The sequence below is a fragment of the Protomyctophum parallelum genome (assembly GCF_964188405.1).
Source record: "Protomyctophum parallelum genome assembly, chromosome: 4".
In the NCBI taxonomy this organism is placed as follows: domain Eukaryota; kingdom Metazoa; phylum Chordata; class Actinopteri; order Myctophiformes; family Myctophidae; genus Protomyctophum; species Protomyctophum parallelum.
The window spans coordinates 34,382,666-34,404,302 of NC_139700.1; the positions used below are offsets into that span (position 1 = coordinate 34,382,666).

General features: G+C 41.5%; 2 protein-coding genes across 2 annotated transcripts in view; both read left to right on the forward strand.

Moving 5' to 3' along the window:
* On the forward strand, positions 1-1,569 carry steep1 (STING1 ER exit protein 1). Its single transcript, XM_083763073.1, has one exon. It carries the CDS (start codon positions 121-123, stop codon positions 802-804), a length of 684 nt encoding a protein of 227 aa, XP_083619199.1. The 5' UTR covers positions 1-120; the 3' UTR covers positions 805-1,569.
* A 2,093-nt stretch (positions 1,570-3,662) lies between these two features.
* nup93 (nucleoporin 93) overlaps positions 3,663-21,637 on the forward strand; it is a 48,486-nt gene continuing 30,511 nt past the window's right edge. Inside the window, exons 1-3 of the mRNA XM_083762408.1 lie at positions 3,663-3,802; positions 6,777-6,959; positions 12,857-12,974. Coding sequence (XP_083618534.1) covers positions 6,781-6,959; positions 12,857-12,974 — 297 coding nt within the window. The 5' untranslated portion in view covers positions 3,663-3,802; positions 6,777-6,780. The remainder of the gene's footprint in view (positions 3,803-6,776; positions 6,960-12,856; positions 12,975-21,637) is intronic.

Consider the following 21,637-nt stretch of genomic DNA (forward strand, 5'->3'; position numbering starts at 1 on the left):
TACCGGAAGAGCGTTGTGTGAGCTCGACGACGATGTTTGGTTGTTGTTAATAAGATTGTTAACGACACTACCAAACATCTGTGTTCAGTCTCTTTTGTTTAAATTAAACTAAACGAAAACATGCCGAAGGTCGTGTCGCGAAGCGTCGTGTGCTCCGACACCCGAGACAGAGAGGAATACGACGACGGAGAAAAGCCTCTTCAGGTCTACTACTGCCTGTGCGGTCAGATGGTTCTGGTTCTGGACTGCCAGGTGGAAAAGCTGCCCATGCGGCCCCGGGACAAGGCCAGGGTGATAGACGCGGCCAAACACGCCCACAAGTTCTGCAACGTGGAGGAGGACGAGAATGTCTACCTCAAGAGAGCCGACGGCATCGAGAGACAGTACCGCAAGAAGTGCGGCAAGTGTGGCCTACTGCTCTTCTACCAGCACCAGATGAAGAACACGCCGGTCACCTTCATCGTGGACGGCGCGGTCGTGAAGTTTGGGTTCGGAGGGTTCGGGAGCACCAGCGTCTACAGCCAGAAGCAGCCTGAGGCGCCCAAGAAGGTCCGCGTGATGATGACAAAGAGGACCAAAGACATGGGTAAATTCAGCTCGGTCACGGTGTCCACCATCGACGAGGAGGAAGAGGAGATCGAGGCCAGAGAGGTGGCCGACTCCTATGCCCAGAACGCCAAGGTGATAGAGAAACAGCTGGAGAGGAAGGGCATGAGCAAGAAGAGGCTGCAGGAGCTGGCCGAGCTGGAGGAGGTGAAGAAGGCCAAGATGAAGGGCACCCTCATTGATAATCAGTTCAAGTAGTAGTAGTAGAGTGGGACAGGACAGTCTCCCTGTGGGGTGGTGCAGCAGACTTTTGACACACACATAGACTCCTTTTCGGTTGGAAACTCGGTGCAGTGCTTTGACAAGGTGGGACGGATACAAGAAGAGTGGGCACAAAGGAAGAGTGGGCACCTCGATGTAAAATGAGCTGAGCTCATGATTTGAACGTGCAGTCGTGCACACATGTACATCATTATCAGACTTACATTTACTCTCAACTACTTGTTTGTTTATGCCTTTTCTTTGCCTTGATACCTTGATTGTGAAATGTTCACGTTTTCCACAATGTTTTATTTTAACATTTTTGACCAAATAGCCAGTTGTACACGATGGTGCCCACTCTTCCTTTAGTGCCCATTCTTCCTGTTACTGGTGGGACCAGCAGTCTATCTGGGGTGTCTGCAGGACAATAACCAAATGTGTCTTGTTTCATACTTCGTTGCATGATGGTGTCAACATAGAAATACCGAAAATACAAGCTGAGATTGTGGATTTGCTATTTTTTTAAATGTGAAAAGTTTTGCCTGTAATACATGCCCAAATGGGCACACCAGGTTATTTAGTGCAAAGAGAATAAGAACAAGTCATTGTTCTGTCATCTGTGTTTGTGTGTTTATGGGTGCTTGTACATTTGCAATTTAGGGACAATGGTAAATCTGTGCCACAGTTTTCACTTTTGGCTGAGAGGCATGCCATATACATGGTTGCTTCTTATAGTTTTGTAAATTAAATTGTTTCAAAAGATCTCTGCCATTTGTCTATTTTATTTTTGGTGTATCTGCTCTTGCTCTTCATAAACTGGTATTAAAGCTACAGTTGTATGATGATTCAATTCAAATACGGCCTAATCCTGCAACAGAACAGTTGCAGGATTCTTAACAGACCTAGTAAACTAGACTTGAGTTGTCTAAAACTCTACATGTCATGTATACTTGGGCTGCTATTTTCTGTCTTCAGCACCAAATCTCTTTGCTATTAGCCGATCTACCAGCTCACAATGTGCCATGTTGTGCGCTGGTACAGCAGCTATTTTCGGCTAATCCAGAATATGGATGCTGGAGTTCAAGTGGCTAAAAAGTAAGGTTCAAGGTTGTACTTGGTAATGACATGACTGTTTTCTTAAACATACTGTACATACATACAGAACTAGATGTAAGCCCTAAAGATAGAAGTAAACCTGATCCAACCTCATAAATTTCATATTTACATAATCTAGTTCATTGGGTGTGTTGTACTGTAGGCCTGTCACAATCATGTGCTAATGATGGGCAATTTCCAATTATTTTGTATGAAATTATTAAATATATTATAGCCTGTTTTGGCCATAGTACATTAGGGTGGCTTTGGATCATGAGGTAGAGCAGATGTCCAATGATCCGTGGGTCGGCGGTTTTAATCCCGGCTCCTCCTGTCTACATGTTAAAGTGTCCTTGGGCAAAACACTGAACCCTACATTGCCTCCAATGAGTCAGTCGGTGCTAGATTGCCACCGTTGGTGTGGGAAGTTTATGTTTATTGAAGGATCCCCATTAGAGACACATGAAGAATGAGCCTCTAGTCTTCCTGGGGCTCTGAATAAAACAAATACAATAATACAGATGTGCATTTAAAAGTACAATTTAAAATAAAAATTATATGATATATATATATATATATATATATATTGATATTCTTTTTTAAAGTAATTTTGTTATTTATTGTAGATAGTGAGGACGCTGGCGACTGTTCACAGCTTCACCTCCCAATGTATGAATGAATGGGCCATTGTAAAGCGCTTTGAGCACTTTAAAATGCTATAAAAATGCAATCCATTAATTATTTTGACTGTTGATTCTCTTCATTGGATGAGACATTATGGTTCAACAGGAGAAAATAAATGACTACCAAATATTTGGTCATATATGATTATGATTTGACCATATTGATTAGTATGGTTATGGTAATAATGGATGCGAGCAAGGATTTCATAATTCATTGTCAATGAAGTAGCAAACATGTATTGTATACTATCTCTAAGAGTTTTGTTTATTCCTTTGTAATGGCAAAAATGGACCACAAGGTCAACACAGATCAAACATCTTGTCTATTCATCTACTAACCTACTAACCTAAACTCTGTGACCTTATATATATGTGCCTGTCAACGTAAAGTATGACCTTGGTGTTCAGGGTTGCAGTCAGTTCAGACTGCAGACGGTTGTTTTCACCCTGGATCATTAACCCCAGTCATGTCATTTGTGAAACGATTTCAACACAAAACCTTCAACCTATGCGAACTGTTTACTGTACACACACACACACACACACACACACACACACACACACACACACACACACACACACACACACACACACACATACATACATACATATATAAATAAATAAATAAATTCTTCTACCCATGTATGTGATGTTTTTGCATAGTACCATATATCATTAAATGTTTAGATGAATTGAGTATGACGGACCACAATGAAAACAAGGCTTACTTGAATTTAAATCCTCTTAGACCATTTTTTCTGCAAACTGTACTGTATTTGTAAAGTATTCAATCAATCAAACACCATACAGGCCTAATGTGTGTGTGTGTGTGTGTGTGTGTGTGTGTGTGTGTGTGTGTGTGTGTGTGTGTGTGTGTGTGTGTGTGTGTGTGTGTGTCTGTGTGTCTGTGTGTGTGGAGGTTGGTTTACATTTGTATACACTGAGTCTGGAGTTATGGGGTTCAGCTCTGAAGGTGGCGGTAATGCATCAATAGGCTGGATGCAGACAGTCGCAAACCATGAAGAGAAGAAGTGAAGCAGTACAACATCCTGTGCTTCGGACCAATCAGCGTTACGTCCAGAAGTGCCGGGGTAATGCATGTCAAACTAAACACACTGCAAAATAAAACATCATTCACTACAATAATACAAGCCTCTGACGCTACCATCTGTGGAATAAGGACATTATTATACATATATAACTGGACGAGGTACCAGGTACGTTGTTTCACACCTTGTTCCACCCAACACCACATCAAAATGTCAAATGTTTCCATTTCAATCTGTGTGACTAATATAACTAGCTTAACATGTGTTAGCTAGTTAGCCCATTAATTTATTTACCCGTCCAGACAGCTAAACAGCGGCATGATAACGAGGCTGGCGCTGACGACCCACATGGTTTAAATCTCCCCGGCTTGTTGTCCAAGAAGTTCTCCGTGTTTTGTTCACAGAGGGTCTCTTAGTTAGCCTGATCTAGTGACAACATGGTGCTAAGCTAACCATGGGAGGGCATGCGCGCGCTGCATAGTGTCAGCTAGCCTTAATTGGACCCTATACCTACACTATCATAGATATATTTTATCGAGTCAAGTCGGACTCGATAAAACACTACATGATAATAATTAAAAAAAGTACAAAATAGTTCTTTGTAAGGACCCCAATGGAAACAAGCCATACCCCCTTGGGTTTAAAATCCCAGCAGACCTGGCAACAAACTAGCCTAAGATTTACACTCTCGATTGTAGATGTATTTATCGATTCTGGCAGATTCATTGAAAATGTCAGAATCGATAAATACATCGATAGATACATACATGAGAGTCTAAATCTTAGGCTAGTATTGAACTGTAGTACTGTACTTTCCTTGGCTTTATTTTTTATTATTTTCAATCATCCATGATAGTCTTGATCTAGCTAGTCGGTTGCCATATAGAATACAAGATATTATATTATTAAATATAGATAGTAAGTGTTTAGATAGATAAGTGTTTACTGTAACTGTGTAACAGACCTGCAGTTTTCAAATAATGTTCCATATAGCAGATACCCTTTGAGAACCCAGTGCAGGGGTTTTCAACATTTTTCAGTCCAATTTTGACCAATTGGACCTGTATATGAGAGATGAACGTAGGGGCTAGATGAGAGAGAGATGAAGCAGTGATCTATTTCATAGCTTCATAGACTTGTTAGTTGTTTGACAGACTACTGCACTGTCATTGTGTTGTTAATGTGTATTTTCAGACATCTAACGTCTTGACATAAACAATCAATTCTTAGTAAACTTAACTTTTCTCTCAGTAGCGTATGCAGGAATTACAAGTTAGCCAGGCGAAAAGCTGACACCCCCCAACGGCAGGGCTTTTGCTTGAAGTTCAGACCTTCAGTTAAAAATCAGACCCGTCTGAAGTGACTAAGTGAGTGGTGCTGTATTGTACCTGTAATGTACTGTACAAGCCCTTCTGTTCTGCGAGTCGCCCCGCGTCCAAAATGGTTGAGAAATGACAGTTACCGTGTGGGGGTCCCTCTACTGTACTGTACTGTACTGTCACACCCAAAATCATCATATATAATACAGTTAATAATATGTGTGTGTGTTAGGCTGCGCAACATTGACAGTTGGTGGTGAAAACCAACCAAACGCTATTTTCGTGCGCGGACACAACCAGGGACCCAGGGACAGACAGACCCAGGGACCCAGCCACACACATAGCTGTGTGTGGTTGCACTACTCAAAAAATCTCTCAAACGCTAGGAGACAGACAATTTAGGCGAGAGGTTGTCATTGTTCTTCTGCGTGCACATTTTACTCTTTGTACACTAGTAAACAGCCGTTCAACATGTGGTCATTGGCAGTGTAATTAGTGCCCTTAAGAAGTAAAACATCAGCTGAGCAGTCACACATCAAATTCCTTCAGTAGTGTAGCGTACAGTATATGCAGAGTGTAGCCTATGCCGCATATACAGTATATGCTATATTCAGGTTCATATATGTGCATGTGGGGGGGGGGGGGGGGGGGTGGTATCAGCTAGGTTGGGAGGTAACAGGGGGTTCATTGCCAAAAAGGTTTGGTAATCACCTCTGTTCTACACCAATCTCTTTGCTTGTATATACGTTTTTCGCAGAATAGGCCAGGGATATTAGGGTAATAGGGTTCAAACAAAATATCCTACCACACAAAGATTTGACGCACCCCCCTGAAGTAACTGCGTCTGAGGACCCCCTAGACTCCAGGACCCCCAGTTGAAGACCTGTTGCCAGGGTTCCGAAAGAGGCTAAAATGTAACACTGCTTTGCCATATTTGGTTCATGCAATTGTTTCAGAGAGTAGACCCATCCTATCACAAGGAAGATTAAAAAAAACATTGTTTGGGCCCTAAACCATTCAGTGCTATTTTGAACTACATTTTTTGATAGACGGGAAGCCAGGGTAAAGAGCTGACAACTGTAGTGGTTATTTTCTTGGTTATTAATAATGAGAACTGAACTAGGCAGACCGCAGTGGGATTTGTAGCCGGAAGAACCAAGGATGAGCTTGACTGCCCTTTTCTAGAGTCTGCTCCTGGTTGTCACTTGTCAGTGATGTTCAAATGCCAAACATGAACAGCGTACCCCACAAACTTAATGTTGAATAGTTGAATATATCACCTGTCAACATAACATTGTCTAAAAGAATAAAATGTTTCCTGACCTTTCTGCTCATTATCAGATGTGCTGCTATGGCTACATTTGTCCTCATGTTACCATAATATGCATGGGGCCAGCCAGATGGGGGCACCAACCTCTTTTGACTGGATAGACTTTCAAATCCTCAAATTCCTTGCCCGGAAAGAGGATATTGATTATTATCTGTGCCAAAACCACGGCTAATTTTTTTCTGTCTGTCCAGCACAGCTGAGTGCTTTAAAGCTGCGTGGTGCAGAAGTTATGTTGCCGCTAATTCACACAATACAGTATTTCTCATCCTATCCTTTACTCGTTCTTTATCCTGTCTCCCCTTAGAGCATTAATCAATTAATGTACACTTTTAATGAGCTCTTGCTGAGCCAGAGTTGGAAATCAAATGTGCTGTTTTTCTTATCCTGCAACCCATTGCATTTCAAATAAATCAAATCAAAATCTTTCTTTCACTCTCTCTGTTTCACTTTCTCCCCCTCTCTCCCCCTCCCTCTCTCTCTCCCTGTGTGTTAGAGTGATGGATGCTGAGGGTTTTGGGGAGCTCCTGCAGCAGGCAGAGCAGCTGGCTGCAGAGACAGAAGCCGTGTCTGAGCTCCCGCACGTGGAGCGGAACCTCCAGGAGATCCAGCAGGCCGGTGAGCGCCTTCGATCGCGCACGCTGACGCGCACCTCGCAGGACGCGGCCGACGTTAAAGCGTAAGAGATGCACACTAGTACACAGGCGCATACATGCTCAAGTACTGTAGCTCAGAGTCTGCCCTTTAAAGCCCAAATAACTGAACTATGCTTACAATATGTGCAGCATACTCTGCTTGGAACACTCCTCATTTGAGGATAACATTGGTTAAATATGGCTGGGGGCAACCATCTTCAGAATAACAGTCTCAAGTCCTGCAAAATAAAGGTCAGGCCAATTAAAGGGATATTTCACTTTCCAACAAACACCAGGCCGAAGGCATGATGGGGGGAGAGAGTAGAGCTCTTCACAGGTCCAATTTTCTTTATTTCAAATGGCGGCGCCGAGCCTGACCGAGAGACCCGACCCAGCCAGGCAGACATAAATGTGGACTACATGAAATAATATATTGGACCTATTGACCAATTACCATTTTATGATTAAAGCGCGCGAGAGAGAGACACCGACAGCGGTCATTTTCCGCTAACCTGAGCGGGGCTCCCTAGCCTGCTGGAGGGGCTCCCATCATCCCATGCACCCTCGAGAGAAAAAAAAGGGGAAAAAATGCAGCCTTGAGCCTACCAATGTAACGTTGTGGTCTTGTGGAGCTGCTTGATCACCTCCTCCTCCTCCTCCTCCAATACCAATAAATCCACACTAAAGTAGTGTGAATACTTCCACAGCCTAATCAATCTGTCAATCTTTGTCAACTCAGCATGTGTTGACAACCAGTGGCGGAACAACATTGGGCCGGGCCGGGGGGTGAGACAGCACGACCGGGCCTCACCGAACCTGACTCCCCCCCCCCCCCCCCGGGGGGGGGACTTTGAGCAGGCGTGCATGAACGAGAGAGGAGTTATGTGTGTGACAGTGTGAGGAGCTCATCACAGTCACAGATGGAGGGAAAGTGTTATATTTTGACTATTATTTATGCTACATATTATTGATCGCGTCTGTGTCTGTGACATTGCGCAGCAGTGCACACACACGAGAGAGAGAGAGAGAGAGAGACGTAGAGAGAGAGAGAGAGAGACGTAGAGAGAGAGAGGTGCTGCGTTGTTTTGTGTCTCCAGCAGAGTTTGTAGTGTCTCCATCTCTCTCTGGAAGAGGTTGACCATGAACTCTTTCACCGAGCTGAGGCGCTCCAACACAAACAAATCTGACGCTAAGCTCCACACTACAAACACCGTGTTAAAAATAAATAGGCTACTCATCTTTGTGTTCTGTTTCACCGTATTGCTGAGTGACGCACACAGGGAAAAGCAACAAGAAGGGGTTTAGAAGCGAAAAAGTCCGTTGTGGAGAAAAGGAAGTCCACACAAGTCCTCACAGAGTGATTAGCCTATGAGTGACAGCCAGGTGCTGCCACTTTTGGACTTTTTGGACTCCACGGTGCTTGTACAGTCCAGCGCAGTACATTCTCATCAGACATGATATTTTGCTAAAGTGTAGGCTATTATAGGCTATATAAGCTCTGTATCTGGTTATTTGCGGGATTCGCAGGGGCCCGCTGGGTGAAGACGTGAGTGCTCTCTCTCTCTGTCTCTCTTTTCTCTCCCTCTCCCTGGGGTGTGTGGGGGGGAGATTTTAGTTGCGCTGCCTTCGACAGCGCTATATTTCTCCAGTAGCGGTGCCGAACCGAGAAAGTGACACATTATTTTGGATGTAAAACTGTGCAGATTTTTGCTTTGTTGATCGGTTTCGCGGATCGGTGGATTTTGCACGGCCGATCCGATACGATCGATCGGAGCATCCCTAATAATGAGTGACAACTCGGGTATTTTCGGAGTCGGGGGACCCGGTGAAGAGCTCTAGGAGAGAGTATTAGTCTGTGAGCCAAGACCCCAAATCTGGGGTCATCTGTACCAATGGGCTGAATAATTCTCAAATTTCTGGGAAGGTATACATCCCTAGTGCTAGGAAAAATGTGATAGCATTGCATCGGTGGTAGCTTTCTGTGTGTTATCACTCTATTTATAACCACATGCCAAAACACAATTTTCAAAATCCGAATGGAAAATTTTACTTCAAAATCAAACTGATGGTTTATATCTTTGAAGAATGGTTGGGATACAGCTCAGACTATATATTTCTCTGAAAAGTTGTTAAAATTAGCATATCTAGAAATGTTATCTATTACAGGAGAGACAACATATAGTGACTTTCTGTTTTACCATCTTAGAACATAAATTCTAAGGAAATGTTTTATGAAATTCAATAAACTAAATATAGTGTAAGTGTACAGTGTAAGTAATGCATAAGATAACTTTCCGTTCACATTAATATCACCTTTTAGCCCATTTGACAGTAAAGGTCTGGTCAATGCTAAATTTCACCTATGGGAGATAGAAACAACTATTTCTATAACAACTTAAATTATAAAAATAACATCACAAGAACTGGTATTCATAATAGCATAAGAAAATATGATAATATTTATCTTTTGCAACTACATTCAATATCTGTAAGCTTCAACTCATAATCAGGACCAACCCAGATATTGCTGCCTGATTGGCAGCAATATCTTACCCAAATCCTGGTCTACCTCATCGTCAAAAGTATATCCTCTTTATTATCAACATCACTTCTCATTTGTAGCTTCAACATCTCATCAGGTGTCAGGTCACCCTTAGCAAAATGTGGATCTCCCATACAGATTGTGTGACAAATTGTGGTGGTCTGCCACTTTCCACTTGTACAGTATATGAGTACAACTGTCGTGGTACAACAGGAGCAACAGATTGTTACATTGTGACACCCAACTCACCCAGCACATCAGGGTAGTCTGGGAAGTATTTTGTGCTCTGATCTTGCCTTTGTTTGCACATGGATATGAGGTTGCACAGGACTGTCCCATTCTAATGCTCTGTACTGTATACTGTAGGTCCACCCGATACACCTCAATACACCAACAAGGCAAGCACATCAGTTTATTCACTGAGCATGCGTCAGGGGCATATGATGCCTGCCTCATCATGACCAAATGCAGTATCCATCAACACTGAAGGTGTTTACTTTCTTCTTTGCTAATTTAAGTTACAGGTATGGTGTGTGCGATATGAAGTGTGAGATACACAGAGATTACCATAATGACAGTAATCCTGAATCATATTCAAGCGCTTTTGGAGCAAAATTACTCTAAATTACACTAAATGAGACAGTCACTTTAGAGTAGACTACTTGTGTGTGTGTGTGTGTGTGTGTGTGTGTGTGTGTGTCAGTCTCATTGAAGGTCGTTAATGTCAAGGCAATTATGCAACGACTCGTCATAGATCTCTGATCTCACTGTGAAGTACAATTCACACGCTTTGCGTTTTTACTCATTTGCAGACTAAAGATTGAACGGAAAACGAATGGAAAGGCGAGGCTTACGCTCAACATACGTACAGCTATTAGGAAGAGAGCTTTATCTCCACAAATTCGGGAATATTATGAACACACAGAATGGAAAGATGATTTTGACAGCTACTGCCCCACTTTCAAAGCTACAACAACTGATACCTTATTGAACAAACAAACTATTATACATGTAATTGCTTAGCGAAAAATCTGCAGAAATCTTTCATGCCCCATGTATATTTTACATCTGCTGGTGGGTGCTCAAATGTTGACAATGTAGGCTACAGTAATGTATTTGATTGCCCATTTGCCTATGATAACACATGGTAGGCTATGATTCAAGAACACTTATTACACTTATTAATCTCCACGTTAACTCTGTTCATTGCAAATAGCTGATCTGCACCTCACCAGGGTATATATTGGCTATTTTAATAAGCTAAGGTAGGTAGTTAATTCACAGTTGACCTACTTTTAAGTCTATTGCAGAGCAGTGACGTTTGGGCTATTTTCTGGGTGTTCATTTAAACGAATGAATACATTAATCAAGAACACTTTAACAAGATACAATACAATGTTGATCTGGTGGTTTTTAAAGTTAAATCTGTTCATTGAAAATAGCTGATCTGCAAGCTCGATATTAGGCTGTAGATGGATTACAATTACACTAATAGTGATATATAAATATATAGGCCTAAATAAAATCATGAGTAAGAAAGTACTGCCAAAGCAGACAACCCGCAGCACTCCAGGTTAGAATAAAGTCCTTACGGTGCATTGGGTGCAAGGCTCGCCTCTAATATACAAGTTGAAATGAAGAAAATGCCAGCACTCATTGTATCTCCTTTTCATATGAATTTATTTACCTCTGACGTTGATAACGAACGTGTTTCAGCCTGTGTGGCCTTCGTCAGCATTATGGTCATAACGTGTTGGTTGGTAATGCAGAATGCAGAGTGCAGAAGGCATTGCATGTTGTTGGGTTCTGACAGATTTATCTGAGACGATTTGACCTGCTATTCAGACTAGAGTGTTATAAAATACCATTATTGGAGTGAATAAGCCTCCGTTTACATTGTCTTACAGGGGGAGTTACGTCACAGCACTTAACTCTGTGAAATCAATGCCAGCATGGATGACTGGCTTTAGGGCCAAATTAAAACATAACCTCTTGTATTTGGGAATATCATGGGTTTCACCCAAATGCTAAAATGAAGCATTAAAACGACTGATTTAATAAAGTCTCACTCTATTCAAACTATGGCTCCCTTTAAAAGTCTGTGTCTCACAAATTACATCCACCAATTCAAGAATGTGGAGAGAATTCTGTTGGAAGACCCTAATGAGATTTTTTATTACCCCCAAAATTAAATCAAGACAACTGAAAACAGATCAGCCATGCTGGAGACAGTGTGGCCACAAGAGGGCGGGCCACGCTCATATTTTCTGGTCTTGTCCTAAAATTCAGAAATACTGGCAGGACATCCACTCCACCTTGGAGACCATTCTGTGTTTTGAGATACCTCTGTCTGTTCCTTTTCTACTGTTAGGAAATATCCCTGAAGAGTTTCTAATACATGATAAATATTTAATCAAGATCCTCTTAGCAGCAAGTAAAAAAGCAATCACACGACGCTGGTGCCAGCAGGACCCACCAACGAAAGATCAATGGATGGACATTATTGAGGAACTGTATGCTATGGAAAAACTAACATTCATACTTAGACTACAAGAGGATAAATTCTATAAAAAGTGGGAAAAGTGGAATCTCTTCTCTCAGCCTAGTGATATTGCAATAGGATTTCATTGAATGTTTTTTGTAATATGAAAAATGCAGCCTTTTTTTCTTTTACTTTTTGTCTTTTTCTTTTCTTTTTCTTTCCGTTTAGTCTTGTCAGTTGTGTTTTTCTTGTCTGTTCTTCCTTCAATAAAAATTAAGTGAAAAAAAAAAAAAGTCTGTGTCTGTGCAACAATATCACAGCATCATGTTCCATTGAACATTATTATGATTGTATCTTTAATATCACAATTCAAATCATGTCCATAACAGGAACTACTCTTTATTAACTGTCTTAGACCTGAGGACGATTCTACAAATGTCTTCTAAAGGTTTTCTGAAAAACCCATGTTTCTATATCAGTCGTTCTCAAACAAGAATATGGACCTCTCTTTGGACTTTAAACTGTTTTGCGTTTGTGATCATTTCTGACTAGATTGCCTTTGCTACCTAGAAGAACTTCAAAGGCTTTCTGCTTGTTACTTTAGTTTACAGTAAATTAAGTTAGGTTGATTTTCCCCTAAACTGTCCCCCCTAACCTTAATCTTCTAACAATCTATTGAAAGACCGACCTTAAAATACCGGTAATATCAATTTAAACAGGTAAACAAACTAGTACAAACCTAGAAAACCTTCCTGCCCTCTAGTGGGATTGTTGGTTAACTACAAGTTGTCTTTCTGTCCTACCCAGAGTGGTACTTCATCTCTCCCTTACTTTCCTTCTGTCCAACCTTCTCCCTTCATTCTTTCTTTCTATTAGTCCATTCTTATCAAGTCGTCTCCCTCTTGTTGTCCTGTCAGGTCCATACTTCTTGGTTCCAGAGGACTTGACATCTTCCACATTTCTCAGAGGTTGGAGAGTCTAAGTGCTGCCACCACATTTGAGCCCCTGGAGCCGGTCAAAGACACTGATATACAGGTAAGTCTGTATATCCTACCTGTTGTAGTGCAAGAATATAATCGGTCTGTGGCATAAAACCGAATTTCTGAATGCCCATTCTGATGGAGATATTGATAACTGGTCTAATGTAGAATGATTACAATATTGATCTAGAGTATCCAACTAGCAAGATGTATTCATATACACTGTGTGTTAGTCCTCCTGGTTAGGCCAATCAAGAACACAGAGATAATGGTTAACAAGGGAAGGCATAAGGACTGAATAGGTTTTCTAAGTAGAGAAAGAAATGGGTAATACGTCTTTCTTGCTGAAAATTAGGGAGGTAACCTTTTGTAGAGATTGTGGAGATTTTCCACATTGAAAGCATTTTTTGTGAAAATACATAAGCATTTTCTTTTCAGATCACTGATCTCTACTGCATTTAACAAAGCCTGTTATCCAGTGTCCACACTGGAAACATGTTTGCTTTATGCTTTCCACCTCAATAGCTGTGGGAAAGCATAACTTTAGTTTATCTTGCATTTCTTCTGCACTTCCCTTCCCTCCTACTTTTCAATTCTTGTTTCCGTTGGACCGGCTGGGATTTGTTTTTGCAACAGCAGCGGCTGCAAACGTTCACCTAGTTTGACCTCCGGGCACAGGGTGCTGGGCTCCACTGCTGCTTAGACAGCTATACCAATTCCACTGCTCACACCCAGGATTGCTGTGTTGGCAAGCACTGTGCTTTATACATGTTTTTAGGCGAGAGAATAAGTATAGGGTATATACTTTGTGGTGCATGAAAAATGTATCTGCCCGCAAGCCATTTGTCAGACTACTAATCTATGGATCAATCCAAAACAAAGTGACAGTCTCCTAAAAAACCTCGCTTTTGCATAGGCTACCGTGAAACCATACTGACATCAATACCTGTCACTATCTATCTGCAGCTTCATGCAGACCGTGACATTTTAATATTTTACAATTGTGTCCAAGATTAACTGTGCAGATGGACGGATGCAGACATGTGGACGGGGGCGTTAACATAACATAACCTCTGCCTGTTGTATTTTCACACTGGTCCAACAAAAAGACTCAGCTTATGGCATTCCCTCGAGTTATTCTCAAAGACTCTCTTCTGTGCCTGCTCTGCCTCGACGGAACAGGATCTGAAGTTCCGGAGGGCACTGGCCTGTAATCCCTTGTACGGGATGGAAATCTGAGATGGGAGATGACCTCAAGAGGCAGCTGTTTGTGGCTCCAGTAGAATCGGTACTGCATGGATGCTCACAGTACCGCAGGAAAAGGCCCTATAGGAGGAGCACCAGCTATGTAGAGTAGACACACTGCAGTGTGACAGCGGAGCTAGCAACATTCTAGAGCTCCGGACTCTGATGCAGGATAGGGGGGGAGTGGAGGGCAGTGATCCAGGAGTCCCGAGTTGGTTGGCTACAGTAGTTCACATCAACTCGGTTGAAAGTAGTTAAAAGACCATAGACAGTGACGTGTTAATAATGGAATGGAAATACGACATGTCGCTTTCAGCCAGCTGTTTTAATACAGATGAATGAAAACGATTATGCAAAATAATTGTGATTAGCTCAAAATAATTGCGACCAAGGGATTATAATTATATAATAATTGTATATTGCATATAAACAGACAATTTTTCTGTCTACTTTTTCTCCAGTCATAAATCATTAAATAATTAATTACACTGGATAATTGAGTCCATGTTGGCTATACATCATTGCATGGTTAATAACTATTGGATTTTGGAAATGTATTCTTACTCTTTCCAGGGACAATTTTTATCTGTAATTTTCTAAACAATCCACTCTCTAAAATGCAACAATGATTGAACTTAGTGCAATGTAATTTGTTATAGTATGTGATATTAGTGTGTGGTTGGATTACAAGACAAAAGCAAATTTAACCACATAAACCCTATACTAGCATCACCAGGCAAATATTCAAGAACAATAGATGAAATTTGAAAATGGCAAGCTCACACAACTCTAGCGTCCCTATTCTGGGCAATTTCATAATAGGTGGACATTGAGCAAAAATATGCGGACATTTGGCTTGTTGTGACTTATGAGCTTGTAGATCAGCTGTTTGACATACAAATGGTGGTCATTAGTAAATGTCACATAGAGAACCGAAGTCTGACATCACTACCACTAGAGGCCGATATCCCCCTGGGTCACAGAGTTATTTTTTCCTTAGGGTCTCTGTAGCATTATGGCATATAATGATGATAATAATAATAGCTTGAATTTATATCGGGCCATTCATGAACCCAAGGACGCTTTACTTCAAAAACAATGAACAACAAACAACCAAACAAAACCACAAACAACTATTTGCCATACGCCTGGGAGAATAGGTCTTAAAAGAGTCCCGTGTTGGTGGAGCATGCAAATCTCCATTGGGAGAGGGTTCCACAGGGGCCTGCCACACAGAAGGCTCTGTCCCCCAAGGTTTGCTTCCTTGTTTGTGGAAATAACTGTGCTCCACAAATAAACAAATAATGTGAGGATATTGCAAGTGGGGCCCAAACTAATTGGCAAAACAAGATTTTTATGATTATATACAGTAACATTAATATATAAAAAGTAATAAAAAAAGAAGAAAACAAGAATGACTCTCGTCATAACTGCAGCAAGCTCACTACGGTTTTTATCTCCCATTCATTGGCTTAGAGGATACGACTTCACGTTGCAGAATTCAGACTATGGGTTTTATCTCCCATTCATTGGCTTAGAGGATACGACTTCACGTTGCAGAATTCAGACTATGGGTTTTATCTCCCATTGGCTTAGAGGATACGACTTCACGTTGCAGCGTTTAGACTATGGGTTTTATCTCCCATTGGCTTAGAGGCGCTAGAGCAGGGGTGTCGAACTCAACTTGGGGCGAGGGCCGCATTGGTCAAAAGGTCACTTGATGGGGGCCACAACCAGTTGCGCACGCACGCTCGATGTCTCAGTCAGTCACTGCTATAATATCTATCTATCTATCTATCTATCTATCTATCTATCTATCTATCTATCTATCTATCTATCTATCTATCTATCTATGCATGCTCAGACCCAGCCAGCCAGCCACACACACAGTGCTCAGACCCACCCAGCCAGCCACACATAGCTCCGTAAGGGAGTGGTTGCACCACTCAAAAAATCTTCAAAAAACTGAAGAGGCTACTGGAGATTGGAGAACCTGATTTGGACATGATCTGATGCAGGACAATGTCACTATGACAGAAAGAGAAGATGGGTCTGGCCACATTCATTCACCCCATAATCTCAGTGGAAATTAGGGAATATGTTGACAATAGTCGACAGCTCTGCCGATTAATAATCGATTCATTGAGCCCACCCCCCATATTAATCAATATCAGATTAAATTTATAAGATTTTATATTATGCACATGCCATGGTCACATAACCATTATATGTTGAGTGCATGCTTTGATGGTTACAGTTTTATAATCAGTTTTGATGAGTAAACCTTTGTGGAGATCTTCTCAGTTCTCATTGTATGCTAGTTACTGCCATTCAGGATGGAAAATGAAATCCATTTGGATTTGGGGAGAAGTAGTTTCATAAGGGGCTGGTATGAAGTACTCGATATAAAGAGAACATGTTCAGTTCACTAGTCTACACTCTACTCTACACCTGCCTTCATTTCATCTGATTGTCTGTCTGGCAGGCATTTAACAAGCGATCGTTAACTGTGTCTGTTAGAGAGAGGGGCAGAGAAGGGTGGCTTTGCTCAACTTGATTTATACTTATATTCTCCACTCTGATGAAGGTACATGTTCGATATATCATGCAGCCTTACTTATTAGCCTATATTTTAGCTTTTTTTTGCTTGAGGCAGGTGGGCCGCATACGACGACGTCATGCGGCCCGCGGATCACCAGTTTGACACCCCTGCGCTAGAGGCAGCCAATCATGAAAAAGTGTCCACTAGGTCCTCACTAGTCTCAACATCGACAGTATAGCCAGGCTGCACCTGGCTAAAAAAACATGCAACACAGTGTAGGTCCTGATCCAGAAAAGGGTTGAGTCACTGCATTAACAGAAGCTAATAAAATGAGATATTTGTGAGTAATGGGGGAGTAACAGCCAGAGAGCTGGTGTTTGGATGACCATCCCCCCTATTTTACTGACCTAATTGTTCCTCAGGGAAATACACCGTAGTTGTGTAGCTACCAGGCCTTGTTAATGTGAGCGTAGGACAAAGGGACATGCAGTCATCATAACCGGCAGGTCACGGAGGCAGTGGGGAGTGTGTATAAACTGTTGAACCTTATCACATAACAGCATATGCGTAGATATTCGCATAAAAGCTAATAAAGTACCAGTTGGTATTGCGATTGTTGCATCATCTCCAATAGTAAGATAAACACCATTTAAAATAAAGTGTAATAGTATATTAGTTGAATCAATGTTTTAACTCGGCTCAGTTTCACAGGCTATATTTGCTTATAGGGATGGGATGAAATGATAATTACATTACATTTATTTGATTATCGCGATTATAACAATAATGCTTAAAACACCACTGTTATTGACCACTTGAAACCCCAGCATCCCTATTCTGGGGGGGAGGTTTGCCAAAAATAGCTGATGTACAAGCTCACAACGCATTGTGATAACGATTATCGCCGGCAAGACATTATAGGGTGGTCTTACTCTTCAAAATAACAAATTATTACCTTTCTGGTTGCTGTACTACATTTAGAGGACATCAAAGCTTGTCGCCTACTAGCCAGAGGCTTGTGTGAATTTATCCAAAAGGCAGTTCTGATAGACTGTCAAGTTCAACATATTCCATGAATATTTGTTATTTCGCTCCTTCATATACTAGCTTACCTCAGGAAATTCACCACCACACCATCTAACAGTCCCCACACCCCCTCGGGTGACTCTTAGAGCACACATTCTGTTTGGGCAGGCAGACCTGTTTATTACATGGATTTGCCGACTTATAATAATAGGCTGAAGTGGGTAACTGACTGAATCATTCCTCACAGACCGTGAAACACTCATGGCCGACGTGGAATCATTCCTCACGGTGAAACACACATGCGCAGCAACCGCTCTGCTGCAAACGGCCAGTGATCCCATTTCCTCGTACTGCTCAAGGCATAGTATGTATTTCATGTGTCATAATGCGTTATAAACAAGGGATGCATAGCAAGTGTTACCCACATTTCCATTTGTACTGGGCCAACTGGGCGTTTTCATTAGGGTAGGGCAGGCTATTGCATATCACTCTGTGTTTCCTCCACACACAGTCTGTCTGCGTGCTTACAGCATCCTGAGTACAGTACACATCGCCGCTGTATGGTGGAAATCTTGGTTGAAAAGAACTATGTTCTGTTCTACGGTAACCATTAAGACCTGAGGCCCATTCTACAAATGCCTCCTAAACCTGTAGTTCCTCAAGAGTTTTGAATAGCCAACGCTAAAATCTAATATAACAGATGCTTACCCGGTTTTAATGCGTTATCCCAATCTCGTTTCTTTTCTCCCTTGAATTTATATTATATTTTCATATTGTGAATTTGTGGTCATTAAAATCAAAGGGTATTGGAACTTCAGATAATAAAAATAATGATGATGATGATAATGTTATAATTTACGCACGCGGGCACGCACGCACACACGCAAGTGTAACGAAGGGAGAAGTGGAGAAAGATGGAAAATAGCAAGAGGAAGACAAAAGAGAAATTCGGGTGGGCGGATCGTTATACTGTTACTGTATGGAGGATGTACATGTTAATTAAAACATTAAAAAACATCTCTACTCCCTTGTACTGTTTGGTCCACGCACAAATAAGACTGGGAAAAGCATTTCTTTAATATAATAATAACTACTACTGTATATGCTAGCTTTCTCCGTCCCTCTGAGCCTCCGTTTATCCCACCTCTTTGTTCATCAAAGAGATGTTCTTCCGTACAGCGCTTTCGTCCTCCATCCCTCTTTCTCCACCATCCCGCCCTGCTGAGGCCCTGGGTTTGGTACAGGCGTGGGCTTTAGTGCAGTCCAACCTAACTTCATCATCTCTCTCTCTCCCTCATCCTCTGTCCTTGATTTTTTCCCCACCCAAACATAATAGTCAGCCGGATGTACCCTAGCCTGGGTGGGACTGACTGACTGACTGACTGGAAGAGCACTTAGTCACTTAGTTTCTGGCAACATGGGGGCTCAAGCACGCACGTCACACACACACACACACACACACACACACACACACATAAATGACCAGAAATCTTACACCCAGGGCCAACTTTCCAATCACTGAAGCATTTTGTTCTTTATTCATTTAGTAGAAAAGCTGAGCAATAAATGGCATGTTAATGTTGTATAAGATCCCAGAAGGCTTAACGCATGGCTCCAACACATGATAAGCACAACAAATCGTATCTGCTTCTTTGTCGCATACTCACATGCTATGCCTCCAATGCTTTTGGGCAAAAATATATATTTGGTCAACCCCAAACAACAATCAACCTCAACCCATGCCTGACCAAAATTCCAGAAGTTCAATAAGGTTCTGAGTCATTTAATATGTGACGTGGTGTATAAACAAATGATTTAACAGTCATTATTGTGTGAATTGAGTTTAATTAACACATTCCACACATTATTATAGTATAATTGACAAGATACCGTGAATGCTGGGATAGTTTAATTACCTTTGGAGCATACGCCGAAGTATTTGCACCTTTGATCCATTAAAATCCGCTTGAAAATAGTCCCATGATTATTGAGCCGACAAAAAAGCCACTTCAGTCAGAGGCAGTTTCCCAGAAGCCCTTGCAAGCGAGTTATAGTTTGATTTCCGGTTACATCATCATAACGCGTCAGCCTCGTCACAATGTCCGAGACAAAGACGGATTTCCATAATAATCATCTAACAACGGTGAATTAAACACATAAAGCAAATAGCGGGTTTAGTGTATTATGCGTGGAAAGACAATGGAATAAATTACGTGTATGGCGGCATTTGCGGGTTATACGGTCAAAGTGTTAAAAGAGGACTGACCTCAGCTGTGAAATGTTGGGAGAACGCTGCTCAACGCATGCTTTGCAAATTGATCAAATAATCATTCATTACAACATCCCAAATGTCCTTTTAATCAATATATACTCCACATGCTTGGCAACATTTCTGTTTATAATATTCTACGAATTGTGTTGTAACAAGTACAGTATACAAGGTTTTTATCTTCCTAGATCCCTCTTTTCTCTGTCTTGTCTTTGTGCTCTTCTCTCTCTGGGAATTAGGGTTTAGTTTCCAGAGGATTTCATCGAATCTCAATCAAAATGTGAATCTGCTTATGGACTTGGAGGCTGAATCCTTTCGAATTCCTTTTATGTAACCTTTATTGAACAGTGAGGAAAGCCTTCTCTGTGCAAAAGTATGTACAGCTCTTGTTAACAGTACTCTTTCAGGCTTCAAAAATAACATAAATTAATACATTTGCAAAATGAATGTAAAGCAGGCTTCAATAAGCAATGTAGTTCCAAATTGGAAGCGGGTGTTGAACCTCAACCCTCCTGAGAATAAGTTATCATACATCATCTCGGTTTCCTAGAATACCATTTTTGGAGCAAATGCCCAAATCCTAAGCTTGGATGTCTGTAGTATTTCAAAAGACATGACAAATCAAAGCAATCCACAGGGAAATGTAATGGATTTAATTAGCTTTGCAGTGACTCATGAGAAGGTGATATTGTTGCATTTCCTGTGTTACTTTTGAAGTTGGTGTCTTCTTTTGAGGCTGCAGGGAAAGTCTCCAGTCTCCACTGTGTTCCAAATGCTATATTCAGGAATTAACAGATCTTTGTGTGTGTGTGTGTGTGTGTGTGTGTGTGTGTGTGTGTGTGTGTGTGTGTGTGTGTGTGTGTGTGTGTGTGTGTGTGTGTGTGTGTGTGTGTGTGTGTGTGTGTGTGTGTGTGTGTGTGTGTGTGTGTGTGTGCGTGTGCGCGTGCAGTTCATGTGCATGAATGACCTGATGTAGTGATGTACTGTACAGCCTCCACTGTCATAGAGAGAAACACACACCGAGGGAATTGGTGTGTGAAGTGAATGATACAGTGCATGTATACATAGATGTACAGGCAGTAGTAGTACTATCTCTCGGTGTTGGCCGTTAATCCTAGATTTATCCGTGGCCAAGCCTGGATGAATGTAGGAGGCAAATTCTATAGGTCACGCTGTTAGTTAACCTATATATAGGCAACTTTGAGGGTTCGGTAAACAGGCTTTGTCCTTATTTGTTCCTAATACCTTTTTTTGCCAATAACGGGACACATTTAAATTATTTGTGCGTACAAAGTTTTTCCACGCCCGTTAGAAGGAATATATTAACCATGTGAACCCTTGTGTGCCTTTTTAAAATACATTTCTGATCTGTGACACGTTGTGTGCTTGTAGATTGGCCATTTTTTAACAACATTAGAAAAAATGTCGATACATTTTAAAAATGGGGCTTAACTACCTAAGTACTTAATGTTATAGGATGTGCCATTATTAGGCCAATCACACACTTGTCTATGGTTCAAATGGAAGGGTCCCTGTGTGTCTTGTCAGCTAACTGACTAGCTGGGGGTGGGAATTCAGTGCGTGGCTCATTTGTTGTCCGTTATAGTGAGAAAGAGAGAGAGAGACTATGATAGAG

Bases quoted from the DNA above. Each gene is read 5' to 3' on its own strand.
- steep1 (XM_083763073.1), top strand. From the start codon at position 121: ATGCCGAAGGTCGTGTCGCGAAGCGTCGTGTGCTCCGACACCCGAGAC.